General features: G+C 59.2%; 3 protein-coding genes across 3 annotated transcripts; all 3 read left to right on the top strand.

Annotated features, from left to right (window-relative positions):
- Positions 1-1448: 1448 nt before the first annotated feature.
- On the top strand, positions 1449-3212 carry LBRM_17_0890 (putative DNAJ domain protein; the record flags this gene model as incomplete). The annotated part of the gene is made up of 1 exon (XM_001563806.1): positions 1449-3212. The coding sequence occupies one exon, from the start codon at positions 1449-1451 to the stop codon at positions 3210-3212; it is 1764 nt and encodes a 587-aa protein (XP_001563856.1).
- Positions 3213-6362: 3150 nt separating this feature from the next.
- Positions 6363-7772, top strand: LBRM_17_0880 (queuine tRNA-ribosyltransferase; the record flags this gene model as incomplete). Its single annotated transcript, XM_001563805.1, has 1 exon — positions 6363-7772. The coding sequence occupies one exon, from the start codon at positions 6363-6365 to the stop codon at positions 7770-7772; it is 1410 nt and encodes a 469-aa protein (XP_001563855.1).
- Positions 7773-9715: 1943 nt separating this feature from the next.
- On the top strand, positions 9716-26377 carry LBRM_17_0870 (conserved hypothetical protein; the record flags this gene model as incomplete). The annotated part of the gene is made up of 1 exon (XM_001563804.2): positions 9716-26377. One exon carries the CDS (start codon positions 9716-9718, stop codon positions 26375-26377), a length of 16662 nt encoding a protein of 5553 aa, XP_001563854.2.
- Positions 26378-27798: the final 1421 nt, after the last annotated feature.

The following is a 27798-nucleotide window of genomic DNA, read 5'->3' as shown; positions in this document are numbered from 1 at the left end:
GCAGCCCCCAGAGCAGACGTAAGCAGTACGTGCAATCGCAGACGCGGTCTACCAGTACTGCCTACACGAGAGAGCAGAAAAGTGGAGAAGGACAGCGTGTGAAAGGCACCGAATAGCCGCACTTCACCTGCCACAGCACGACGAATTCTTCACCCCCCTTTTTTATTCTCCCCCCACATCAAATTGTCTCTCTTTTCTCTTTTTTTTTCTCCCTCTTTTCGTTCGCCCGTGCTTTCATTTTAGTATCCTCACATTGGAACGCTCGCTCAGGTGAAGTAACTGCATTTCTTGTCGCCCTCCCTGCTCACGCGTTCTTCAGCCCTGAAAGGGTGAGCTCCCCTGGCATGCCTGCCGTGAAAGGGGGGACAGCACGAAACCAGTAGAAAGATTGACGTCATCAGCGACTGTAGCAGCGGTGGCACCCGTGCGCTCGGAAACGCAACGCACGGCCTACTTCGCAGCAGTTTTTAGTCACAAGGGGAGAAGGAGTAAAGTAGTTCAAAAATCGGGCACACGCCAACCACTGCCGTCGAACCTGTACTGACGCCCTGCACTACCGGAGCGCTGCTCCCTCTTTACTGCCGCTGTTTCCTTCGTGCGTGCGTGTGTGTGGGTGTGCATCTTTTCTTCTCTTTTTTTCTCTCTCTGCTCAGTTAATGGTGTTCTCAGCATAGACTACGCACCCGCTCGTAATCCATCTGTTCTTTTTAGTCCTCTTTTTAAGGTTTTCTTTGCCCCTCCCCCCCTTTTTTTCAGCAGAACCGTTTTTTTTTTCTTGTTTCGTCCCGCCTTTTCTCGCTTGTTTGGTATTAAAATTTGATCTGACAATCCCCTTTGCTGTTGGCGTGTCGCTTCCAGTGAGTCCTCACACTGACGCTTTTCTATTATTTGTTGTTGTTGTTGTGGTTGGGGGATTTGTTGTCGTTATCGTACTCTCTTGGCCTTCCTGTTTTTTTTTCACACGTGCCGCTTTTCTTCATTGCGCGTGTGCGCTGGCACCTTTTTCTCTTCTTTTCGCCGTTGGGCTTCTCAGTTGATAGTTGCTGCCTTGTGCTTTAATTTCTGCACCCACCCTCCCCCTTCGCCCTTGTCCCCTCCCTCCCCCCTCCCCTCCCCTCTCTTTGCCTTCCTGACAAAACACAACCACAACAGCACAACAACAAAGCGACAAGCGAAAAGAGAAAGAGCGCTCCGCCTTGTCTCACGCGCCCCCCCCCTCTCTCTCTCCCTTTGTTATTGGTGCCCTTAAAGGGAAACCCTTCCCGTAGCTGACGTCTTTGTATTGTGCCCGTGTCGCACGTACTGCAGTCGCTTCTCCCCTCACCTGCACTAGCGCCGTTTGACAGTCACTCCCCCTCTGCACATCAACACGGACGCAGCAAGCGTACCTACCTCTTACTGAGAAAACGGTCACGAGGACTTGCGCACCCAAGGCTCCAACAGCGCTCATGCCTTCTTCATGGAAGTCAATGGATGCGGAGGCCCCCGGAGTGGCCTCTGGGCTAAAGGGCGACGCAGAGCCGTCGCAGCGAAGTGCTCGCAGCGACACCCTCTACGACGTGCTCAATGTCTCTCATACCGCCACGGTGGAGGAGATCACGGCGGCGTACCGTAGGCTTGCACTTGTGCACCACCCGGACCGCCCCAGCGGTGTTCAGGTGAAGTTTCAAGAGATCCAGCGCGCTTATGAGGTGCTCAGCGCAACGGAGACGCGGGACAAATACGACGCTCTGCTGAGTGGGAAAGTCGCCGTGCGGAACTTTAAGCGACCGCCTCAGCTGGAGTCGGTATTACAGCCTGTTTACGCACTGCTCGCCGATGGCGCCTTCTACGAATTTGAGGCGGCCCCCAGCAAGCTGAAGTGCAGCTTTCACTATGGTGACGGTATTCGGTTTAACGGCGAATGCGGTAGCCTCATCGGGCTCGCCGGCGACGACTTCTTGTATTGGACCATCAGCGGGCGAGGGTATGCTTCGAGGCTGTTTAAGGCCGGCAGCAGCTTTGCCCTCTCGAGCGTTTGCGTCTTGTATCGTAGCAACTTGGGGCTGCGCAAGATTCCACTGCGGCGCTCATCTTTGAAGTCACCGAGCACTAGTCTCCCCACCCGCTCTTCTGGAGGGATGCAGGGCGCGAGCGGCAACGCTGGCGTTTCTGGGGGCTCGGCGAGTACGAAGAACGCTGCCAACAGGTCCGAGGCGCATCGCATCAAGGAGGCGCTGCTAAAGAGAGAACGAAGCCGCAATTTCAAGAAGCGGTTGGAGATGATTGGTCAGGAGGAGACGGAGAAGCGCAGGTATCTCCAACAGGATTTGTGGGAGAGGTTTACCACGCTGCACATGGCGGTAGAGACGGTGCTGCAGTGTGTGCTGAAAGGCACACCTGTGCCGGTAGAGGTGATGCGTTTGATGGGCTACACCTCTCCGGATGCGACACTGTGCTCATCTGACGTGGGAAGCTCGCAATTGCCCGCGGTGGCGGAGTCGGTGCTGACCAGCTCATTGTGGGTTGACCCGCGGCAGAGCGATTACTACAGCGACGATGAAATGCTGCGGGAAAGCGGCGGCGGCAGCAAGGAAGACGACAGACATCGCGTTGCTAGGGGTGGAGGTGTTGCCACACACCGCAGCCGTGGTAGCGGCCACAGCAGGTCTTGCGGGTCGCTGTCGCTGCGGTCTACGCAAGCCTCCGATGGCTCACCCGACGGTGACACATGCCGCGGAGGCTCAACAGCGGCGGTGCCGCTCCCATCGACTCTGCGTCGCTTCGAACGAGATGCGGCCGCTGTCACTGGCGTCTCTGCTGGTACAGGGGCTATAGAAACACAAGCAATTGCGTCCCCGTCCCCGCCGCCACTCTGTCCAGCATCATCGATGGAGTCACCAGGTGAAGTCACTCCGCCGCACCGAACAAGCGAATCACACACTGCTTCCATCTCGCGACCGTCTTGTGCCGCCAATGTTCCTGTGAAGAAGCTCGCCATGAAGAAGTCTGCCGAGCCGGTGGCTCAAGCAAAGGAAGGTCTTCCAAGGAGTGGCTTCAGTGCTGCATCCACCCCTCCGCCCGTGAGCGCTAGGGAAGAGTGTTCCCCCGGAGTTGGCTCAATGGTGGCGGTCGCCTCGACTCATGCCAGCCCGCATAGAGTTTCTCTTACCGATGCACCCGCTGAAATGCTCAGCGAGGACTGCAAAGTGTGCCCGCCGTCTCCGAGGTAAAGAGACGACTGCGGCGGCGTCGGCGCTGCGGTGCTGCCGGCGCGCTTAGAGCCTACTGTTCAGGAAAATTCCGAGCCAGCTAAGGAAGGCAATGATACGGTGCTGAACAGCAACAAGACCCTTGTGAGGAAGAAGTCAAAAAGACGGCTAAAACCACGGTGGATGCTGGCGACCGAGGCGTACACGCGCCGTGCAAACCCGTTACCAACATACTCCTTCAACGCAACCACGCAGAGTTTCTCTCCCCACCACGAGACCAATCGTGCGTACAGTAAATTGAGCGCTGAGCAACTTTTCGAGGAGGAGCGCGCCTTCATAGATTATTTTGCAAAGACAAAGCGTGTTTTCTGATGACGCGGCAGCACTCCGAGCAACCCGGGGGTACACATTCCGTCGCATCGATTCTTCCCGCTTCGTCAGCCGTGCGGATGACAGCGGCGACTCTTCGCGACGAGAGGGGATCATGGCACAGAGACCACCTCACCACCTGTTCGCCCTTGGTTTGGTTCTTCTCGTCTGTTTTGCCTGCCATTTTTTCTCTCTTTGCATTTCATCCTCGTAAGCCGGTTCTGATCTCTTAGTTGTTGCTTGCTCCCCACTTGTGCGGTGTCGCCGCTTACGCATCTTCTCGTTTTTTTCCCTTTCTTTCATTTCTTTTAGTTCGGCTTCGTAATTAACAAGTCGACCTCTGGAAGTCACGTGTAGGTACAGACGCAGTTGCTTGCTTTGGTGTCCTAAGTCTGTTGGTCCTCGCACACTTCTCTTCTTCCCACTACATCCGCTTCCACAGGTATGGGCGCCTGCACGCCATACGTGCAGGCGCTGTGCGATGACGGTGTCACGCAGTTCCCCCTCTATTCTGCCCCCTCTTTCTCGCTTATTGACTCTATTAGAGTTGTCGTTGTCGTGGATGGGTCATCGTCTCGCACGAAGGTCTGCATTGTCGCCCTTTTTCTTTCCTTTCATTTCTCTTTTCCTTGGCGCTGTGCCTAAGTGGCTCCGTGCGCCTGTTTTGTGAGGCACGCGTGCACTTCCCCACAGCTTTTCCCTCTGGTTGGAGCGTTTGTTTAAGTGTACGGAGTATTCGATGACTGGTGCCACGGCAGTACTGCTTTACCGTTTGCCGGCCTTTTTGCCTGTGCGCCGCGCGTCTGTTTCTCTTTCTCTCTCTCTCTCTCTTCATTTAAGTATTGCTGTTGTTTCTTTTATTCTGTGGACGCGGATTTGACGAGCACATGTGTGCCCCACTCCGCTAGATTTTCGCGTAGGAGGGAGGGAGGGAGGGAGGGGGGGGGGGGGCTGGATGTTTCTCACGTTTGTTGGTTTTCGCTTTGGTGCTCATTTCCCCACGCTGTTTGTTTCCTCCACAGCGCCCCTTTTTTTTCCATGTCCCGCGGTAGGTTGACCGTTTTCTTCTGGTTTGCCGTCTCATTCGCGCACCCTACACGTAGGACGTGTGAGCTGTGAAGGCTGCGTGCACACGTCTGGCAGTGCTAGTTTTCTCTTCTCTGTTTAGTCTCTCAGAGTCTTCTTCAGCCTCTCCCCTTGTGTGTGTGTGTGTGTGTGTGTGTGTGTGTCCGTCTCTCTCTCTTCCTCCGCCCCCTCGCGGCCTATCCGAAATGCGTCTGTTCATCGTTTTCGACTGCTGCCCTCTTTTTGTTCTCGCCGACTTTCATTCCTTCAGTGATCACGGTCACGTCTTTTGTTTCCCTCTTTCTCCTGCATCTCCGGCCTCCACGCGTTCCTCCCTCCCTCCCTTTCAAGCTCGTTGTTCTTCCCCCCCGCCCCCTCTTTTGTCCTCCTCACGATTTTAATGAGGCAGCAATATCTTCCTGCCTTTTCCGTGTTTCTTGTCTCTCTCTCCCTCTCCCTCTCCCCTCAGCGACATATATTTGCGTGTGTGTGTGAGCCTTCTCTGTTATCTCTTGTTCGCGTGTAAGCGCGGGTGCGGAGACGAAAAAAAAAGAAAGATATGAACACCGATACGAGAGCGGAAAGCCAGCATGGCGGGTTACATTCTGGTGCCTTGGTGCTATCCCATTAGCCGTGTGCATAGGAACCACGGGAGGGGGGTTCGACCGCTTTTTTCCCCTTTTCCTTGGGTTTAAGCCTATGAGGGTGAGCAACTCGTCCCACATTCAGCTGTCCATAGTCCACTCGGATGCACGCGAGCGGCAATGGCTGCCCTGGCAGTCGAGCATCGACAGAGGAGCAAGCCAAGAAAAGAAAGCGTGTGGGCGGTGAACGGATCTGAGCGACGGGGAATATGATGCAGAGGTGGCGATCAAACTGAAGGTAAAAAGAGAGGCGTCTCCTTCAGCCAAATAACACAAAGTAAAATAGAGGAGCGAAAGAGGCTCACACGACCACTCACACCAACACGCACAAAACTGTATGTTTTTAAAAGAGGAAACACACACGCTTCACGTGGCACGAGCTGGCGGGTGGGGGAAGGGAGGGGAGAGGTGATTGAGGAGAAGAGCCGGACTATCTCCTCTCTTATTTGCTTTCTGTTTCCTCTACGCTTCCGTGCCCCCCCCCCCTCCCTCTGGTCAAGAAACAAAATCGTCGATAACAATGCAGTATGAGCTCGCCGCATTGGCTGGTGTTTCACTGGCGGTGCGTTGTACACCAGCGTGCGGACACGGCAGGGCAGCAGGATCACAAAGCGCGCGTGTATCGGCTCTGTGTCAGTGATCGGCGGAGAGGGTGGTGGGCACAAACTCACCTTCCTCGCTTCACCACGATCACTATGTCTGTGAACGGTGTGCTGTACATGGGGCACATAAATGGGTGAGGAACTCAGGCGCAGAAATCTTGTGGACCACATCCTTTGCTTCTGCTCCGTGGAAAACCCTCGCATGGCGGCAACAGAGAAAGAAAAGCTTCACGTGGCTTTCTGCAAGCGTCTCTGTGTGCATATTCTCTCTCTCTCTCTCTCTCTATATATATATATAGTTTCCCCTTTTAACTCTCCCGCTACTCTCTCGCCATTTGATCATTTTTGCTCGTGCTTCTACGAATGGCACGCCAACCCAGTTGTGTGCCTGCCATGCAAGTGCGCCAGGCCAGCACAACAGACACCACATCCCCATCCACACTCATCCTACGTGCAAGGTACGCAGGCACCCGTACCCTTACGACGAAGCAATGCCACTGCCTTCGATTTTCACGTTCGAGGAGAACAGGGGCCCGGCCGGCAAGGAGCCTGTCGCAGCTCGTAGCGGCATCTTCCACCTACCACACGGTCCTTTGCGCACGCCGATATTCATGCCTGTGGCGACGCAAGGCGCACTAAAGGGTGTCACAGTGGAACAACTGGAGGAGCTCGACGTTGAAATTATATTGGGTAACACCTATCATCTGGGCTTGCGTCCTGGGGAGGAGGTGTTGCGTGCTCTAACCTCGCGCAAGAACGCGCGGGAGACTGCCACCAGCACGTACACCTCCGCAGATGGCATCCGAGACAACATGGATGGCATCCACTTTATGGAGAGCTGGAAGAAAAACATACTGACGGACAGCGGTGGTTTTCAGATGGTGTCGCTGCTGAAGCTTGCGCAGATCACAGAGGAAGGCGTGCGGTTCCAGTCGACGCATGGCGCTGGCACGGCAGGGACTATAATGCCTGTAGCTGAGATGGAAGCCTCGAGCTCTACCAGCGGCACGGCTGCGGCAACATCTACACTGACAGCCCCGACAGAAGCAGCAAAGGCATACGACTGCGAGGCAGAGGTGGAGAACACGTATTCCCTGTTGCTCCGGCCTGAGGACTCCATCCGCATTCAGAACGCCATCGGTGGCGACATTATGATGCAGCTGGACGACGTGGTGCACTCGCTAACGGTCGGACTGCGCGTCGAGGAGGCGGCAAAGCGCTCGATTCGATGGCTAGACCGCTGTCTCGCAGCCAACCAGAATCGGGAGAAGCAATGCATCTTTGGCATTGTGCAGGGTGCCTTGAACGCCGAGCTCCGCCGTTACTGCCTGAAGGAGATCATCCAGCGAACAGAGTGCATGGGCTACGCCATTGGTGGGCTCAGCGGCGGGGAGGCGAAGGACGACTTTTGGCGGATGGTGCGCTTGTGCACAAAGGAGGGACTGCCAGCGAACAAGCCGCGGTATTGCATGGGCGTCGGCTATCCAGAGGACATCCTCGTCTGCATCGCGCTCGGCGTGGACATGTTCGACTGCGTCTATGCCTGCCGCACAGCCCGCTTTGGCTCTGCACTGACTTCCCGTGGCAAGCTACAGATTTCTAAGAAGGAGTACGCAGCCGATTTCGGTCCTCTTGACCCAAACTGCAGCTGCATGACGTGCCGTACCTACACACGCTCCTACCTGAACATGATCGCGGCAAGGGAGGGGATAGCGGCGACGTTGCTATCGTATCACAACATCGCCTACCTCATTAACCTTACGCGCGGCGCTCGAAGCTCCATCGAGGAGGGGCGCTTCACGACATTCGTACAGGACTTCTTCCTTGCCTACTATCCTGCGAAAGACTACCCCCAATGGGCTGTGGAGGCTCTGGCCTCTGTCAAGATAACTCTCTTGTAGTTGTGCGCTTGGTGAGGAGCATGCATAGACACAGCCTAGAGAAGATGGTATGAGGGCTAACATTACCTGGGCTGATGGTTCCAACAGCTAGTCTTGTTCTACTCTCGTAGTACACAGTGAGGGCGACACATTCCGTCCGCGTGTGTCGGCGGAGATCATGCGGATGCGCGAGTGAGAGGGCCGCTTTGCCAACTGTCAAGGAAGGGAAAGTGCTGCAGCACCGTTGCACTTTGTCTTGCTGCACGTCGGCCGCTTTCAAGGCGCTCTTTTACACGCCGTTGTTCTCCTTTTCTGTTGTCTGGCTGAACTCGACAAGCACTGCCACGTGAGTATCCGTGGAGAGGGAGGGGCCTTGTGCGTGCGTGTGTGATGGCGCAGATCTGCATGCCCTTACGCATGCCATTTTGTTTTCCTTTCCGGATTAACATCCCTAATGACGCGGGGGGAGGCGGACACACCCCAGCGGGTGGTATCCCGGGCACCAGCGTCCCCGCTCCGTGTGGGGAGGCCGAGTAGCCCCTCTATTCCTGCCACTGCCTCACTGCCTGTGGTGGTGACAGGGTCGTGTGCTGGCGGCGGGAGGGGTGCCAGAGTGGTGTGTATCGCTGCTGACGTCTGCGGCCAGGCCGTGGGTGGCACTGCGTCGGAGCGACCTGCGGCAGTGGACACGCTTGCACGATCCATGTGATGGGGAGGCTGTCAGTGTGGCTCGAACGCATCTTGCCCGGCCCTCGCTGCCCACTGCTGTGGGGAGTCTGGGCCGCCCCGAGGAATGCGCCGCGTGGCGACCGGCCTGATGTGGTTTGGTGCTGGGGCCGTGCTGGTGTGGCTGGGTCGGTTGGCGCATGGGTGTGGCGCGTGTGTCTGCGGCTGCTTCGCCTTGCGCGATGGGGCCTGTGACAGGGTCGGGTGCTGGGGTGGTGGTGTGACCTCCTGTTGTGTGGCAGAGAGAGTGGGCACGGTGCGAAGGCCCCTTCTTGCGGCCTCTTCATCGTGTGTGTGAGGGGCCAGTATCGCTGAGGTGTTACGTAGTGCAGACTTGAAGGCGCTTCAACACTGCTTGAGAGGGGGAAGCAGGAACCTGGCGTGCACAGAAGTGATTCACGCGTCTTTTCATCAAAGCGTTTCATGTGTTCTCGAGGCGTAGGACCCCTTCCAGCTCCCCTTAAAGACAAACAATGTGCAGGCTAAATGGTCGCGTCGTTAGCGTTGACTCACCGGTAGGCAAGGCCATTGATAGCGACACACAGCTCACCCTCCAACGATCGCCCTCTGCGCTCCTCTTTGACTCTTCCACCCTCTCCTTTTTTTCCGGCTCCTTTTTTCTCCATCTACTTCCGGCGGACGACAACGCAAACACGACGGGCCCCCATACTCAGTGCGCGCTCCTGTCAACTACCCCCTCCACCTCCACCTCCCTCCTCTCTTCGTCCTCGGCATCAGTAGCGGCAGCAGCTGACGCGCACAGTGCGTGGTGTGTGGAGAAGTCGGAGTACAGCAGAGCAATCGCCACACGAGCGTGGTGCACGCGAAGAGAAATAAGAAGGAAGATCAGCACATCACTGAAAACTGCGCTAGGGCCCACGTACGTGCGCGGGTCTGGTCGCTCCTGTTTCAAACTATCGTGTGCAATTTCCTCCTACCCAAGTGAGGTCATCTGCATCTTGCCTCGTACCTGTTTTTCCTTTCCTAACTTCTCAGAGTCACAGGGGGTCGCGGATACGAACGGAGACATTCTGTGCTCTTGCTGGCTGACGCACATCTCGTGACCTCAGTAGTCGCGCCACACCCCAACTCCCCTCCGCCGTCTGTCGGTCTATTTCTCGCCCGCTTCACCTCCCTTCTCTCGAGACGTAGACCTAGACTGCTTTCTTTGTTCTCCGTTGTTTTACTACCTGTTTTGTCGCTTCTTCGCGTGAGTGGCGCCCCGAGCACAGCAGGCAATGCGCTCGTCCTCACCGAAAACGAACGCCTGCAAGGCAGCCGAGGCGGCGTCTACTGGGCCGTCTAGTGCGCCACTCAAAAGCTCATCGAGGGGCTTTGCGAGTCATGCGGCGTTTGCCGGACGGGAGAGGGGTGCCGCGTTGACGACTGGCGTCGCCGCCGCTGTAGGCGCCTCAGCGTCTCTCAGAGCGACTGGCAGCCCGCCGGCAAAGCGATGCGCCTTCAAAGTGGGTCGTGCTCAGCATCGGTCAGCAAATGCAAAGGGTGACGGTGCAGGGCAAGTTCCGCCGACGCACGGGCAGGCAGACAGCTGGACTGTTAGGACTTCCACCCTCGGTGCTCCCTCCGCACTGCAAAGTCGACAGGCAGCCCCGGAGCGTTCGCCGGGTTTTCCATTTGATGTATATCCTACCCACGTTGTCTTTGATACATTCGAGGCCAATCGCACGTACACGGCCACGCTGGAGTTGAAGAACCACACGACGGCAAACGCGCACGTGCGCGTAGACCGTCCAAGCCCCTGCAGTGGTTTTGAGTTGTCGGCGCCGCGCGGGGCGGAGACGTCGTTGAGGGTGGCTCCCGGTCTCTCGGTCATCTACACAGTCATCTTCAACCCAACTAGCAATGCTAAGGACTACGTGACGCACCTCGTCGTGCGAGCCGAGAACAGCGAATCGTTCACTGTCCCAATACACGCGTACGCCAGTCGTGGTCAGCTACACCTTCCCGCGGCGCTCACGCTGCGCGAGGCACCAGCGAAGGGCACTAGCAGCACACCTCTGTTCCTCCGGAACACGACAGAGCAGAGCTGTATGTGGCAGGCGATGATCTTCGATGTCAGCGGTGTCTCTCCTGATGCAGTATCGCCAGACGCATCGTACCCGGTATCTTCATACTTCTCCATCACGCCCAGCTGCGGTGTGGTCGAGCCTCTCTGCGGTGGCGGCGATGGGACAGCAGTGACGGTGGCCCCCGTTGCACTGAACTTCTATCCTCACCCAAGCATGACTGCTGCCGACACGTGCAGGGCGCTGCTGCGTTTTTTTCTTGGTCCAGAAGGAGACACCGTGCAAGACGTGCGGCTGTCGGCGCAGGTGGTGGAGTTGACCGGCATCGTGCTGGAGCGGACAGAAGTGACGTTGGCGGACACCTACGTGACGACTGAGCGGCAGGCAGTGGTGCGCCTGTGCAACAACTCGGACAATACCGTGCACTTCATGTGGAAGAGTTCGTACCGCGATCGCTGCGAGTTTGACAGCGATGCCGATGGGAGTGTAGCCGGTGATGACGCAGAATACGACAGCGACGGCGCGTCCGCAGGTGGCATGATTTGCAGTTGCGCAAAGAAGAAGAGCGAGCTTACCACAACTGCCAGCGGCATCGTGTACGGCTGCAGCAAGGGTCCCCAGCATCAGCTGTATCAGTGCCCTCACCACCGCTGCACCATGGATGATTATACAGGGGATGAGGCGTTCCGCATTGAGCCGCTATCGGGCGTTCTTTACAGTCGCGGCGCGCGCGAGTTCACCATCACGTTCAACCCCAAAGTTGCCATCTCGTATGAGTCCATGGCGTTCCTGGATGTGACTGGGCTGACGAGCCGTCTTCCTCTCACGCTGCGTGGCCACGGTCTCGGACCGCAGTGTTCTCTTGAGTACAGCCGACTCGAGATCGGCGACGTCTACTTGAACGCGCTGCACGAGTATGAAGTTCGCATGGAGAACATTTCCTCTATTCAGTGCCAGTACGTAATCATGCCGCCATTGCCAGTCTCGGCAGCCAGCGCCGCTATTGCTATCTCAGCGGAGAAAGGTACTTCAACGCCGTTGATGGACTTCTCCAGCAAGTTCCGGTTTACCCCCTCCCATGGCACCCTCGGCCCTGGCGAGAATGTAAAGCTGCGTATCGAGCTGCAGTCAGACCGCATCGGCAGCTTCTCCGAGGTGTTTCGTGTGCATATGCAGGGGGCAGTAGAGGAGGTGCCACTGCTTCTAAAGGGACGGGTGCTGGGCCCTCACTTTCAGTGCAGCGTTGAGGAACTTGACTTTGGCAACGTCTCGTACAACATGACACACCAGCGCATCATGCAGATTGCGAATAAAAGCCCGATTCCGATGCACTACACGCTACGCGTGCCGGACGAGTGCACCTATGCGGACGACTTGAGCATTTCACCTTCCACCGGCGCCATCGCGCCGAGGGCGACGCAAGCAGTAACCATCACGCTCCACTCGCGTACTGTTGGTGACTATGACACAGCACTGCTGGTCGAGGTTGCCGACGTGGACGATGTGCTGGACGCGATTCCGCTCAAGGCTACCTGCATGGTACCAGCCCTCTTCTGCAACGTGACAGAACTTTCGTTTGGCGGTGTTTTTGTGGGGTACCCCGCCACGCTGAACGTGACGGTGCTGAACGAGTCCGCACTGACGGGCATGTTCGAGTTTGCGCTGGTGGGCGGCGACGTCTTATCTGATGTCGTGGCGGTGGAGCTACCGGTGTCGACGGAGCATGAGAACGGTGCGCATTGGCTCCCTCCGCACCAGACGGTGCAGATGCCCGTGACCTTGACAGCCCTGCGAACTGGAAAGCTGCACTTCTCCATAGTCTTTCGGGTACTGGGCATGGACACCGCTGCCGCCCCGCCGCAGACAATTCTCGTGAGTGCAATGGCAAGTGGACCACATGTGGAGATGCAGCCGAGCACCCTCCAGTTCGGCACTGTCGACGTCCTGCGCGAAGAGGTGAAGGAGCTGACGCTGAAAAATACGAGCCCCGTGCCGGCGCCATTCTCTCTCGTGTTCCACCGCTACGGTAGCCTTTTTGCTGCTGCCGCTCGCGTCGAGGGTGACGCGAAGGGGTCAACTCTCACGACCCTGCCCTTCCCTCGCGTGCCGGTGTTTACGATGGAACCGGCCGACGGCGTGCTGGAGCCGCACAGCGTTCTCACCGTCCGCGTCCGTGCGAAGCCAGATGAAGCGATGGTGTTTACCGATACACTACGCCTCTGCCACTCACCGGCGCCGCACAGCGCTGCAGCGGTGGATGAGATGGTGGGAACATCGGAGAGCAGCCCAGTTGTGACAGTCAAGGTGATAGGCAAGGGAATCCCGATCGTATCGGAGCGCCCAATCGATGTCGTCGAGCTCGGCGATGTGCTGACAACCGCAGTGGTGGCGGAGACGATTACGCTGCACAACTATGGGCGTCGTGAGCAGGAGGTGCAGTGGCAGAACACACGAAGCGCGAAAGGCAAGGAGGGGGAGCCGCCGCAAGCCTTCGCCTACAAACCGGAGCGTGCCTCCATCCTGGCCGGCGGGGCGTTGACGTTCACTTTGTCTGGTGGATCCGACGAGCCAGGCACGCGCACGGACACCTTCACTCTGAAGCAGTCTGGCACCTTCAAGGAGGTATTGCGCAGCACTGTCTCAGCCACTTTTATGGTTCCAACGTTGTCGTGCAGCACCCGTGCCATTCACTTCGACTTCGCAAACGCAGAGCCGCTGCAGGCACTGGATGCCCCCTCGGCGGGCTCCTTGGTCAAGTCGCTGACGATAATGAACCCCACCAGCAAGACGCTCGCTGTGTCGCTGCGTATCCGAAATGTGGTAGCTGCAGTTTCGCCGTTGCCGTCACTCCCGCCGGTGGGGGACTCCTCCAACACACCAAGCCATGCGCCCTTTGAGCTCGAGGGGCCGTCGACCATTCTCTTTGCTCCTGGCGATTCCTATGTGGTCGGTGTTCGCTGCAACCCCCTCTACCGTGGCGACTTCACGTCACACACGACGAAGGCAAAACTTCAGTTTAGCTTCGCACATCACGCACGCAAGGCGCATGTCAGCCTCAGCGCAAAGCTGCGCTTCCCTGCGATTGTAATGAGCCCATCGACGCTTTTGGAGTTCGGTACTGTTCTGTGCAACACAGAGAAGCGACGTACAATTACGCTGTCCAACTCCTCCGTTGACCTACCGGCGCGCTTTGAGTGGGCGTTACGGCCGAAGCTCGGCAACAGTGCAGGCGTTGCCGCAAAGGTGGCAGGGGTGGGTAACGTAGCGGCAGCGGAGGCGCAGCACCCTGGAGACAGGGGTGCATGTCCCACTGGCAACGCGGGAGATGAAGCTGAAACGGCCGCGGTGAAGTCCTTCGACATTGTCCCCTTCACTGGAATGCTGATGCCGGGAGAGTCAAGGAGCGTCGAGGTGACTTACCAAGGAGCCGGGTGTGAGGCAGCTCTGGCAACGGCTGTGTGCCGCGTCCACGGCGGCCCGACCTACACGATTGACGTACATGCGGCCTCAAATGTCGTTCAGGCGCGCTGTGACCGAACAGAAATCAACTTTGGTCGACTCCCATACTACGAGTCAGCCACGCAGTCCGTGATGCTGTCGAACAGCACCCTCGTCCCTGTCAACTGGGAAGTCGACCAGCGCAGCATGTGCCATCCGGAGTGCGTGCGTGTGTCTCCCGTGTCTGGTGTACTACGGGACAAGGTGCGGCTGCTCATAACGTTCACGCCAACCGTGCCAGACGTCTTCGAGGAGACCTTGTGGGTGCGCATCGGGCACCTTGATCCGCAGCTGATACGACTGCGCGGCTCGGGGTACATGAACCGGCTGGTGATGGCCACGACGAGCGCCACCGCATCGGTCGCGGAGAACGAGGTGGCCGTGTACAGAGCCCCATTTCACGCCTTTACTGAAGCACTTCAGTACGTGGAGTCGAAGCTGGCGTCGTCGCAGCTGCGCAGTGTGTATGCGTCGCGAACGGTGGCTCCGCTGCCCACCACTCTCTCAGCAGCAGGTGGTGCGTCCGAGTCAAGCGCGCCGGCGCTACCCGCATTGATGCAAAGAGAATGGGCGTCGCTGGAGGCGGAGCGGCTGGCGTTCTGTCGCGCTGTAAGCGAGTTCCAGGTGTCAGAGCACAGCTACTGCGCGGGCACCAATGGGGCAGCTGACTTACCGCTCTTCTGGGCGCCACGAGGGCTTCGTCGCAGCTCCGTGACGGCACTGCTTGGCAAAGATGGCAAAGGCGCCAGGACCGAGAAGCTCGTCCTCGCGCGCTACGTCGTCAACTTTGGGCATCTCACCCGGCACGATGTGCGCAAAGTGACGCTAAAGCTTACGAACCCGTCTTCGACGGAGGGGGTAAATGCGATGGTGGACAGCAAGGAGCTCGAGCACCTGCCCATCTCGGTGGATCGTGTGAAGGGAATCAATGTTGGCCCACTGGAAACGACGACGCTGGTGTTGACGATGGACGCCACAAAGCCGGAGAGCCTCGTGCGCCATGGAGAGAACCGCTACGAATTTGTCATCGATGTGAAGCATGGTCCAGTCATTGTGGTAGAGTGCCGCTGCTACGTCGCCACCCCGTCGCTTCGTACTGCTGAAAGGGAAGTGCGCTTTGGGCCGGTGCTGCTGGGCGAGGTCAAGGTACTACCATTGGTCCTGACCAATCCGGAAGCGGTGCCGTGTCCATGGCGGGTCACATGCAAGGAGGGGGTGGCGGCGGAAACGTTGACGTCCACAGCGCCAGGGAGACAGTTGCTGCGCGACGGACAGAGTCATGCACCTGCCGGCTTCGTCGCCGCCGAGCCCCGTAGCAATGCCAGGTCCCAGCGGGCTGCACCAGCGCCTCAATTTTGGGTAAAGAAAGATCATGGTGTGGTCGAGGCGTCTGGCACCACCACGATCGAGGTGTACTTTGCCCCCAACGGTATTACTGTCGAGGGCGATGCAGGGCTCAGCAAGCATGGAGGCAACGCGCCAGCCATGGCCACTCTACGTTTCCGCTGTGGCAAGGGGTCCGCCGAAAGTATTCTTACCGTGAAGCTCAGCGGCACCACCTTCCAGTACCAAATCAGTCTCTCCACAACGCAGGTTCAGTTACCGGTGGTCCGCCCGCACCAGGTGATACATGAGTCGGTGACGCTGACGAACAACGAGGAATTTCCTGTGGAGATGTACAGCCTGGGCCGTGACACGCAGCACATACAGGAGGTAAGGCTACTACGTCGCGCAATGGAGGTGAGTCCGGGTCAGGAGTTACTCTTGCCGCACCTGGAGGCAGGCGAGAACCTGCCGGAAGCGCTGCTAGAGTCCATCTTCGCCCGCGTGCATGCCGCCTCCGAGGCGCTGAAGGAGGCGCCATCGGCCGCTGAGTTATCAGCTGCTGAGGCGGCGCTGGCGAGCGCACCAGCGGCGGCTAACAAGGGCGGGAAAACATCGCGGGGGAAATCCATCTCTGCCGCATCCCGCGCCTTCATCTCCAGCTCGAAAGGTGCGCGGCACGAAAAGGGCAAGGTGGGTGATCAGTCGGCTGTCTCTGCGTCTGGCGGAATCGAGAGAAGCCTCAGCGACAGGTCAGTTGTGGCCGATGGTATTGCAGACCAGAGGCATGGAGCTGGCGACGGCTGCACCGCGGCGCGAATGGCGAGCCCAAGCGTTGTTCTCCTTGTCGGACCTCCCCACAGCGGCAAGACAATGTTGGCACGGCAGATGACTGAGTGGGCGGATGCGAGCACCGTGATCCACGTGGACGTTGATGAACTCATCCGACGCGAGGCGGACCGCGACGACACGGTGAGCGGAGCGGTGGCTCGCTTCCTCCTTTCTCACCTGGCCCACGGATCGCCGGAGTCCGTGCCTGCCACGCCCGATGGCGCTACCACCGCCCCGAGCGACGCGCTGGTTGCGTCATACGTCGCATGCACACCAAAGCTTGTGCGTGACGCTCTTCAGGGGTACCTGAGCCGGTGCATCGCTGACCATGCAGCCTCTGCAGCCTGTGATGCTGTTCCCCTTACTGAGTCGAGTGATTCGGCAACGACAAAGCCTCAACAGCTTCGCCTCGTGGTTGATGGGTTGAGCTGCGCCGTGCTGAAGAACCCGTGGAGGATGTATGAGGTGCTCCAAGAGACCTGCGATGCCCTGCGCATTCCTCTCCAGATTGTTTCGCTGGGCGTTAGCACCCCCATGTCCGGCGTACGGAGGGCTGAGGCCCTGGAGGCGCACCACGAGGCGCGGGTCGCGGCAGCGTCCCTCACCTTGTTGAGCGAGGAGGCATTTGAGGCGCTTGACAAGGAGGCACGTGAGGACTACACGCACCGACTCAAGCATCTGAACGACTGTCGTCGCGATCTGAAGGCTGCCCAGCAACTGAAGAGAGGGTACATGATGCAGCTGCCCCACAAGACTGTACAGCGGGAGGTGGAGGAGACATTCACCCAGACGCAGATGGATGAACAGCAGGCATTGGCGCTGGTGTCGACGACGAGGTCGACGCGCAAAGCAAAGGCGGCTGCTGGTACCGGCCGAGGTACCTCCCCAGCGGCGGAAGGGGCAAAGAAGCTGCAGGAGCCCGAGTGGGCTGACCTTGACGCCGCGGCGCAGTTCCGTGAGTGGTACACGCACTTTCTCGGCAAGTACGGCACCCCACCAAAGCTCAACGGCGAAGACGACGGCGCCACTGGCGCGGCGACCGTGCGTGCCAGAGCTACCACGTCGCCGCTCAAGGGCGCAGCCGCTGCTGCAGCCGCTGCTGCGGAGCAGGAGAGGGCGAACCACTGGGCTCGCGTTGTATGTGTCGCTGCTGAGACAGAGACCCCAAATGAAGTTGCGAAGATGGTGGAGTTACAGCTGGTCCAGAGCGCTGCCGCGATGAGCGCAGCCGTTGGTGCTGCAGCTACCACACCGGCATTGCCGACAGTGTCTGCAGAGGCGACATCGGCTACCCTCGCCGCGTTTCCATTCAGCGCTTCCAGTGAAAATCAACTCTCTGTGAGCCTTAAGGAGACTGACACTCTTGCTGCTGCTTCCACCATGACGGTGACCGCAGAGTCCCCGCACGCGCCTGCAGTTACAGCGGTGGAGACGAGTTCGATTGGCGAGTGGTTCTACCTGAACGAGCGCCGTCTGCGCTTCTGGGGCGGCGAGGCCATCAGCGGCTCACACTGCGTGGCCAGTGTGCTTGCACCACCGCTGTCGGAAGAGGAGGCGCTTGCGGCCAAGGCAACGGCAGCAGTGGCAGCCGCTGCAGGAGCCACCGAGGCCCACACACCTCCTGACGCAGTGATCACCACAGCCCGTTACGTGCACTTTTTCTCCACTCTGGAGCGTGACGTCATTCTCGCGAAGAAGATCAACACCCGAGGCAGGTCGATCCCGACGGTAATTCGGCAGGAGGAGGAGGTGACGCGCTGGTGGCTGCCGCCGAGGGCATCGGTCACGCTGACGCTCGAGTTCTGCAGTGATCACGTGGGACCCTACACGGAAAAGTGCCTCTTTGGCGTTGTTGGCACGTTGCAGCAGCTGTGCCTCACCGTCTCCGCCACAGTGGCTCTCTCCGACATCAGCCGAGATCCGAAGGACATTTTCCCCGTCGTCAAGGCTCGCGGCACGTCAATAATTGGCGGCGTGGAGTCGGGCCAACGGTTAGCAAAGGTGTACGTTGCCTCCAAGAAACTATTCGACTTTGGGCCGCTGCTCATTCCACCGCCGCCAGTGCCGAAGAGCCACCGCCGCAGCGTTGAAAAGGGTAGCGTGAACTCGTCCCCGTCGGCAAGTGGGTCGGGGCGCGGTGGCAACGCGGGTGGCGGCAACTACAGCCACAGTCACAGTAAGGTGCAACACCCCTACGATAGCGCGCTGGGTGAGGAGACGCTTACGTTTGTGAACCGTGAGGCAGGTGAGGCGGAGGTGACGCTGTCGTTCCTCAACGAGAAAGAGAAGACGTTTGCGGTAACCCCGACGAGCTTCGTGCTAAAGCCTGGTGCCTCGCAGCAGGTTACTCTGCGCGCGACGCCAGACAAGGTGGGTGACTTCATCAACACGCTGCTGGCGTGCATCAAGGACAATCCACTGCCCTGGAGGACGGAGGTGATGTGCACTGGGGCGCGGCCGACGCTGACAGTCAACGGGTGCAAGGATGTGGAAGTGAACTTTGGGCGCCTCGTGCTGAATCGAAGCGTGACCAAGGTCTTTTCGCTTGTCAACGAAGGACTGCTGCCGCTGGAGTGGAAGCTGGTGCCGATTTCAGATGGCACGACAGTCCGCGGCACCGGGAGCGGTGGTGGCGGGGGAGGGGTTGCTGGATCCAGCGCAACGGCAGTGGCTCAGTGGCCAGCAGAGCTGCAGTGCTCCGCAATGGAGGGCGTTATCAAGGAAGGCGGCATCTACACGTTGAGCATGACCTTCGCGCCGACCCACCCCTGCCTCTACACGCGCAGTATGCTGTTTATGGTGTCGGACCCGGGCCATTCTCAGCAGGCTGTGTACGAGTCGGTGCCGATCAGTATCAAGGCGGAGGGCTACGACGTCGTGCTGGAGTGGACACGCGAGATTGCGCTTGGTGTGCTGCACGTTGGGGAAGAAAGGCGCGAGATGATCCGCATTCTCAACAAGGGCCCGTACGAAGTGGGCTATCAGCTGAAGCTGCCGAAGCGACTGCAGAGGTCAGTGACGCTCTCCAGCCCATCCGGCACGCTGCGAGGCATGGTCGGCTTCAAGGACGCGGCTATCGCCAACATCGACGTTGTGGCCTGCCTGGAGAAGGAGGGCGAGCTGCCGGCGAGGCTGTCCCTGATCGAGGTGGCGTTCTTCGACGTTGAGAAGAAGGAGCTGCTTTACCCCGTGCAGAGCATCCCGATCACTGGGGAGGCGTGGTACACCAAGTACACGGTGCAACCACCGAGTGTGAACTTTGGCTCCTGCCTCGTTGGCCAGCCGCGCGAGAGCACATTTGAGCTGCGCAACACAGGCGTGTTCCCCCTGGAGTACTCGCTCTTCAACTACCGCGATGCTGCTGCTACTACTACTACTGTCGCGAGTGGGAGCGAGACCGGGGCAACAGTGGCGAATGTCGCGGACTCGGCTACTTCGGCTGGTTCGGCGGCAGCCACAGCCGCTATGCATGCTCTCTCTGCCAACGCCAAGAAGTCGACGAAGGCTGCGAAGGGAGGCGAGATGGACGTCGCTGTTGGCGCCTTCACGTGTCGCCCATGTCGGGGAATCATCCCCGCTGGTAGCGCGCAGACTATCACTGTTTCAACAGTCCCTGGCAAGCAGAGCCGCACTCACGAGACGATCGGTGTGCGAGTCCTGCAAAGTGGCCCCGAGTTGGAGCGGTACGGCACTCCGGTTGAGGTATCCGCCTACCCGGCGATGCCGTCGATCGCCGCCGACCTCACTTCGAGCGCCGATATCGAAACCATCTTTGAGGAGCAGCGCGTCGTATACCGCCTAGATCAGCTGGCGAAGGGTGTGTGCGCTTACTGCAAAGAGGAGCGGGTCTTTTCCTTCGGCACGACTCTTGTGGGGCATCGCAGCGAGGAGCGCTTTCGCATTGCCAACAGCAGCCCACTTCCTTGCACTGTCGTCGCGCTTCTCGAAGAGGCCACCGCGACCGGAGCCAGCGGGAACATCAGCGGCGGTAACGCGGCTCGTGGAAACGCGAGCGCCACGAGAAGCGCGTGCAAGCTTGCCACAGGTAGCGGTGGCAGTGGGGGCAACGCTGCAGTAGGTGGGGTAGGCAGGATGGAGGGGTTTGATCTCTCCTTGGCTGGCAGCGGTGCAGCCCTCGCGCAGACGAGAACAACGACCGTCAAGATGGTGCTGCCGCCGTATGAGAGCCGTTTCCTCACCATCGGCTTCACCCCGGGCTCACTGCGCCGCTTCCAAGGCCAGCTTGTGGCCACAGTGGAGAGCGTCGCCACCTCAAGCGATAACGGGGCGGAGCCCGGGCAGCAGCTGCGCTTTGGTCTGTGCGGCGAGGGCACCCTACCTAATGTAGAGGTCGAACTGCCACCGCGCCTGCTGTCATCTGCGGCGCCGTGGAGCGGCGGCAGCAAGTCTTCTGGCGTGTACGTTGGATCAGCGGAGCGGGTGCACCGCCGTACAGACAGCGGTGGCACCAGCAGCGAGCGTAAGCGAGGCCCGCGCCGGGGTGGCAGCTCAGGTGGAATTAGCTCCCCATCGCTGAGCGGACAAATCGATGGTTACGCGGTCAGTTCCACTGTCGCGGAGGTGCTAGAGCTTCCCTTGACGCGTGTCGGCGCCGTCGCGTCGCGCAGCTTCACGCTACGGAATGTAGGGTGCGTGACGGCCGAGGTCCAGCTCGAGCTTATGCCGACTGGGGGGGATGGCGATGGTGCACTGAGCTCCGCCTTTACGGTCACCACCAGCGGCGGCGCCGCTGGCAGCACCGTCAAGAAGCACCGCTGCGCCTTGTCGCGGAACAGGGCCGAGCTCTTTGTGCCTGCTGGCCAGTCTGAGGTCGTTGAGTTGGTGTACGCGCCGACCCAGATTGAGACGACGGCGGCACGGTTACGCGTGTTGCTGCGAGAAAACCCATTTGAGGAGAAGGAGGTGCACGTCCTTGCCCATAGCTTCGACAGCCCCATCTCCTTCGACGGCATCGACCCGTCTAGCCCGGACTTCTATGACGTTGGAGATTGCTGGGTGGGTGTCGACAAGAGCTGCACCTTCACCGTTCGAAACAATACAGCGTCGCTGGTGCGCTACGAGTGGCAGTATCCGAACGACGTTGTGCGTATGGTGCCTTCCACCGGACACCTCAGCGCCGGTGCCACGCGGGAGATCACGGCGGTGGTGCGCACAGACTTGCAGAACCTTCACCAAGTCGCGCATTGCAGCGTTCATGTCCAGTCCATTCAGTTGCTGACCGGTGCGCTGGGAGGCGGACTTGTGCACTCCAGCATCAGTGGCGGTGGCACCGCGTCTGGTGGTGCTGGCGGCGGCGCAGCCCCAACCACTGGGGCTACAAACGCGGCTATCACGGAATGGGACAACTCAATGCAGACTCCGAAGTGGGTCCTGCGCGAGGACGACATCGTTACGAGCGCCTCCGCCACCGGGGCACACTCGACAGCTGCGACGGCCGCGTTTCTGTCCACTGCCGCCTCCATGGTTGGCCGCCGCAACTTGAAGCAGGTCATGGAGGCGCTGCCGGAGCCACCGTACGTCCTTGTCGACGCTGTCACCGTGACACAGCCTCTCACGCTGGGGTACAGCTGCAGTGTGCCGACGTACCAGTGCCAGCTGGTCAACGCGGCAACCGGTGCGGTGACGGACCTGAAAGCGATTTCTTTCGAGCACACCTATCTGATGCAGAAGCGTGTGGCGATAGTGCGAGTAACCAATATAGGCAGCGTGGGACTGCCTCTGACGTACTGCATCGCCACCTCTGGCGAGGTGGAAGGGGCGGCAACGCGGGTCGTATCGCAGCAGGATTTGGCATTACCATACACTCGGCGCGGCGACAGTTCAGCGACGACGACTGGCATGGCCTCTAGGGCTTCTATTGCCGCTCCTGCTCTTGAGAATGGTGCTGAGGCGTTGCACGAGTCGTTGGACTACACGGCCCCCACCGCTGACTTTTCTGTCGTGCGGTCACCGACGTCTTGTGCGGCGAGCGCCGTACCGCCCGGCGCACAGGTCGACCTCCACGTCGAGTTCACCCCTCGTTCCGTCGGCCTTATCACGGCGGAGCTAATCTTGTCGATGCCACACAGCGACCCTGCAGAGGTGCGCGTGCCGTTGCAAGGCGTAGCGGAGTGCCCACTTGTCCACTTCAACGTCCCACCTACTACATACCCGGACACGCGCTCGGTGGCAACCAACGGCAGTGTGGCCAACAGGGCCCATGACACGGTCGTCGTGGAGTTCCTCGCCCGCGGGCTCCACACGAAGGCCATCGTCAAGTTCTCCGTAGTGAACCCGACAGCAACGGCGTATAGTTACGAATGGGTCGAGGAGGGCATGGGGCGCAGGGCAAGCGCCGGCGGCGGCAGCAGTGGTGCCAGCGGCGGCTCTGTGTCGCCGTTCCGCTGCCTGACACCCATCGGTGTGATTGCCGCCGGGCGCCAGGCTGAGGCGACCTTTGAGTTTTTCGCGGACACCCTGGGGATGCGGGAGTCGGCCTGGTCCTTCCAGATCCCCGGCCGTGCTACGATCCCGTTCGTGCTGGTCGGCACCGCGGTCGAGCCGAATGTGTACTTTCATGCGAGCAAGGTAATCTTTGGCCACGTGCAGGTCGGCACCCAGGCCGAGCAGACGGTTGTCCTGGAGAACTGCGACGACATCCCCTTCACCTTCTCATGGGATAAGTTGTCGATGGAGGGGACGTCATCGTTCTTGTCTGTCAGGCCTCTTCGTGGTAGCATCGCCCCGCACGAGCGGCTCTTAGTCACTGTGACGTTCTCGCCGCAAGACGAGGTGGAGTACAACGTGCCGCTCCGCTGCGCGGTGAAGCGGTCGAGCGTTCCGCTCTCAATCAACATCAAGGGGGTCGGCGTGAGCGTGCACGACTCGCTGCAGGTAGAGCCGATCGAGGATGGGGCGGAGCCAACGCTCGTGGTGCGCGGCCAGCCGCTTATGTTGAATCTCGATCGGGTGCAGGTGCACTCAACGATCGTGCGCCGCTTTGCGATGCGCAACACCGGCTCCCACCCATTTCACTACAGCGTCGAGGCACCGGAGAACTCCTCTGTAACCCTGGAGGGGATGGAGGGCGAGATTGCCGCGAAGCAGACGGGGGTGGTTGTGTTTCAGTACCACCCGACGTGCGAGGAGACGCTGAGGCAGTTCCGCCTCCTCTTCCGCATCGAGGGCAAGGTCGCCTACAAGGTCAGCATCAAAGCCACGGCCTACTTGCCCCGGCTGCAACTCAGCTTTGACCACTACGACTTCGGACCTCGATTCATTTCAGCGTACAACAACGGACTAGCGACGGGGCTGCCAGATGCTTGCGCCTCTCTACTGCGGAACTCCTCCTCGACGGTGGTGTCTGGGGCCGCTGTGGCGGTGCTGCAGCTTACTAACCTCGAGTCGGAAGTTGTCACCGTCGATTGCAGCGTGTCTGGGCAGAACGCATGGTGTCGCCTCGACAGCACGACGCTTGTGGTGCGTCCCAAGGACTCGGCGCGGCTGCGGCTTACCTTTGTGCCATCTGAGGTCCGCCAGTACGATGACAGTCTGCGCCTGTGTTTCAACGGCCTTCACACTGTCCTCATTCCACTCGCCGGTGAGGGTGTAGTGCCGCGCGTCGAGGTGGTCAATCCGTTTGCAAAACTTGGCATTGTCCGCATCGGCGAGACGCGGCAGACAGAGGTGAAGCTGCTGTGCCTTAGCAAGATCCCGACCCCGATATCGTTTGCGCAGACCATGGTCGACGACCTTCTGCAGAAGGGCTTCTCCATTTTCCTGCCAGGACAGGCGCCGGCGGCAACCGCAGCAAGCGGACTGGCGATGCTGCTGAAGCCGAAGGAGAGTGCGACGGTGGTGTTGTCTTTTGCACCAAAGCAGCGAATGGGCGGGTTCAGCAGGGAGGTGAAGATGCTCGTGTGCGGGGTGGAGGTGCCATTTTTGTCTCTCAGCGGGTCGTGCGCCGATGCGGAGGTGCACCTGGACACGTCGGTGCTCTTGTTTCGCGATGTCGTGGTCGGCGCCTCGGCGACGCGACGAGTGTCCATCCTCAACAGCGGCGACATCTCGCAAAAGTTCTCGTGGGTGAGCAGTCTGCAGAAGCTGCGACCGCAGGGTGAATGGAGCATTGTTCCGTCCTCCGGCTATGTCAGAGCCCACACGGAACTGACCTGTGAGCTGCGGTACACGCCGAGCTTGCCGAAGAAAGGCAACACCACGACAGCCGCAGCGACAGGGCCGTCAGCGCCAGTGCAGCAGAGTTTGACCGTGGAGCTGGACAGCTCACCTAAAATTTCACTCACGATCGAATCGAGCTGGGTCGCTCAACCGGCGGCTACAGAGACGGTTCACTTCGCATGCCGCGCACGCGAGACGGATGTGAAGCTGATCGAGGTGTACAACTCGTCAGATGCCCCATGGACAACAGAGCCTGTGCTGGACAACTTGCTTTGGACCTGCCCGACGCAGCTCACGCTGAAGCCGAAGACGAAGACGATGGTGGCTGTTACGTATCAGCCGGTGCGACCAACCTCTAACACAGCAGTGGCATCCGGCAAATCGTGCAGCAACGCGTCGAGTGACTCCACAACCGACATGCCGTCATCAAAAGACAAGGCAACCCTCTTCATTCCTCTTCCCGACGGCACTGGGCGATGCGTAGCGCTGGAGGGCACCGCTGAAGCTCCTGGGTTGGCGTGCCCGGTGCAGGAGTACGACGGTGTTACGCAGGCTAGTCTACCTCTCTACTTCCAGGTTCGCAACTGGTCCGCCACAGAGACTGCCCGCTTCCGCCGAGAAGTGGAGTGGAGCTCGGTGACCCAGAGGGGCACCGACGAATCAAACCAGTCGACTGCGCAAGTTTCTAGCCTGATCCGCATCGAGCAAGCTGAGGTCGACGGTTGTGCTCGAAAGAGTATCTCGAACGCGCGCTCTGGCCGACTGAGCACTCGAGTCGCAACAGCGCCGACAGCTTCCCCGGCGCAGAACGTGATCGAGCTTCCTCCCGGCGCTTCGCGAGAATCGGTGCTAACGGTGACTCCGTTGTGCGATGGTGTGTACAAGGGTACGGTGCGCTTTGTGCCAATTGATGGCCCTGGCGTCACCGCGGCAGCTGAGGCCGTGCAGTTCTACGAGTTTGTCATCCGCGTGCGACCTGTAGAGGTGTCTGTGCCGTCGACTGTTGACCTGCACGCTGCCCTGCGCGAACTGGCGAGTTTTGCGATTCCACTGACAAACCCCCTGTCCAAACCGGCTGTCTTCAAGCTTGAGGTGGGAGCTGCGGACGGCACTGCATCAACGACCGCCGCGAGCGCCGCTCTGGAGGCGTTTACGTTTCCATCGACCTTGACGGTGCCAGCGCACAGTCACGTGCAGGCGCCGGTACAGTTTTTCCCTCTTATCCCAAGACCGCCGGCGATGCTGCGGTGCACCGTGACGTCTGCTGAACTAGGTACCACCGCTGTCTACAACTTTCGACTCTTGACCACGTGCGACGTCGCGGCACCGGAGCGGATGACTCGGCTAGTCTGCCCTCTGGGGCAGCACACAAACTTTGTCCTGCGCTTCACGCACTACTCCAAGACAAACACCGATTTTTCGATCCGCGTCGGTGGCGAGGCGTTAGGGAAAGGTGCGGCAACGTTCACGCGAGTCGGTGCGAGCGGCGGCGGCGGCCAAGGGGCGGTGGTAAAGGTGAACGCTTGCCCGCCGTCGCCAGCCACGTCCACCTCACTGGTCCCCAAGGGGCAAGAGGTGGTGGTGGAGTTTAGCTATGAGCCTTCTGAGCTTGGCGAGGTAGCTGAGACGATCGAGTTTGTCTCTGCTGTCGCTGGTGTGTACACGTTCCCGATTGTGGCGAGCTGCACATGGCCTGAGCGCCAGGGCCCCTTCGTGATGCGCTCAGGCCAAAACGTGCAGCTTCCCTTCAAGAACGTCTTTAATGATCCGGTCGCTATTGCGGTGACGTCGGACTCGCAGTTCTTCGTGCCATCGCGCAAGACGGAGACAATCGCGCCGCACAAGACGGCGAACGTGATGGTGCAATGCAAGCCGGAGGAGGGTGTTGAGGTGATGCGAGGTCGCATTACTATTACATGCGTGCCGCCTGGCAAGCAGGCGCCAAATCAACCCCAGCAACCGGTACAGTGGGTGTACTACGTCGAGGCAACCAACGCGCACGACCGTAGCGGCTCCTCGAAGCTGTCCAAGGGCAAGAAATGAGGTCTCCCAACGAAGCATGGCGTACGTAGGACATCCACCTTTTCGCTCACTTTGTGCCTACGTGTGGACTTGCGCGTGGTGTGCGATGCGGGTGGTGCCCCTCTTCTGCCTTCCCACTGCTCAGTTGCTCATTTCTACTCTCGCTGTATTTCTTTTTCCTTTGTATGCCTCTCCTCGTGGGTGTATGTGAATTGCGGTCGGACGTGGCGCTGGCGCCGCCGTCGGGCAAAGAGGAGAGAAGGGGGAGGACGTACTGGCTGGCGTTGACAGACCGGGAAGACCACTCGACAAGTGCGAATGGGCGCTGTCACTGTTGGGTTTGGGCTAGGAAAGAGTTGTGTTGCTGACAAACTGCTCGAGCTGAGCGCATGAAGTCAAGAGGTGGGGCCACATCTTGTGACGTAATCGCTCGCCTCGCTCACTTGCCGTTCTTTGTTTGCCTCATTCTCTTTCTCCTCCTGTAGCCTCCTCCTCCTCTGAGCCGCATATCCGCATTTTGTTTTTTTCCTCGTGTGCATGCGTGAGTGAGTGAGTATCGCTTGACTCTGCTGTCGAGTGCGTTGGGGGTCTTCCCGGTGTTTTTGTGGTGGCCTCCTGCTCGCCTTTCCTCAGCCGTGAGCGCCTCGCTTGTTGTGTCGTCGTGGGTATTTATTGATTTCTTTCCTTTTCTCTCCTGATGTAATGGCCTTCATCCCCCCCTTCTACTCGCACCCGTGCGCACACCCCGTGGTGAGTCTGCCGCTCTGCCGCTCCCTCTCTCTCCCTCTTGTTCTTCTCTTTTACTTCGATGTAGAGGCGCTTCTTCTTTCACGCGTTCCCCCTTTGCAGTTGTGCGTTGATGTGCGCTGTGCTTTGCGATTTGATGTACATGTGTAGTGGGTAAATGGAGACAGTGTTGGGGTTGATGGGGGGGGGACGAGGGTGACGCTCATGTGATGTTGCGAGACTGGCTGTCTTTCTGCTCCTTCTTTGTCGCTCCTCCTCATGTTCCCCTCCCCCACCTCTATATGCGGATGTGTGTCAAGCGTCCACCCTTTTTCTTTTCTTCCCCACCAAGAGTTCAATCGCACTCAGAACAAAGCAAACACCCACAAACACACAGTGATGTATCCGTCAGAGCATCTGCACACTCTGCCGCGCAAGAGGTGTAGTGGAGCCACATAGAAGGCAGAGACAACTTGCAAAACTGATTACACGCCGGAAGGGCGGAGTTGTGAGGCGGTGTTCACGAACAGACGTCTCGTATCACGGAAGGCACTGCTGATGTCGTCTTTTTCTAACCTGCTCTTGAGTCACCTACTGCGTGCACACTGAGTACAGTGGTTTGCTACCCCTCTGTGTGTGTCACCTTGGGGGTGAGGGATAACCGACCTCTGGCCACGTGAAAATGGGCCCTTGTCGTTTTATTTGCATCATTACAT

The sequence above is a fragment of the Leishmania braziliensis genome, chromosome 17 (assembly GCF_000002845.2).
Source record: "Leishmania braziliensis MHOM/BR/75/M2904 complete genome, chromosome 17".
Classification (NCBI taxonomy): Eukaryota; Euglenozoa; class Kinetoplastea; order Trypanosomatida; family Trypanosomatidae; genus Leishmania; species Leishmania braziliensis.
This window is presented reverse-complemented; position numbering and strand designations above follow the sequence as displayed.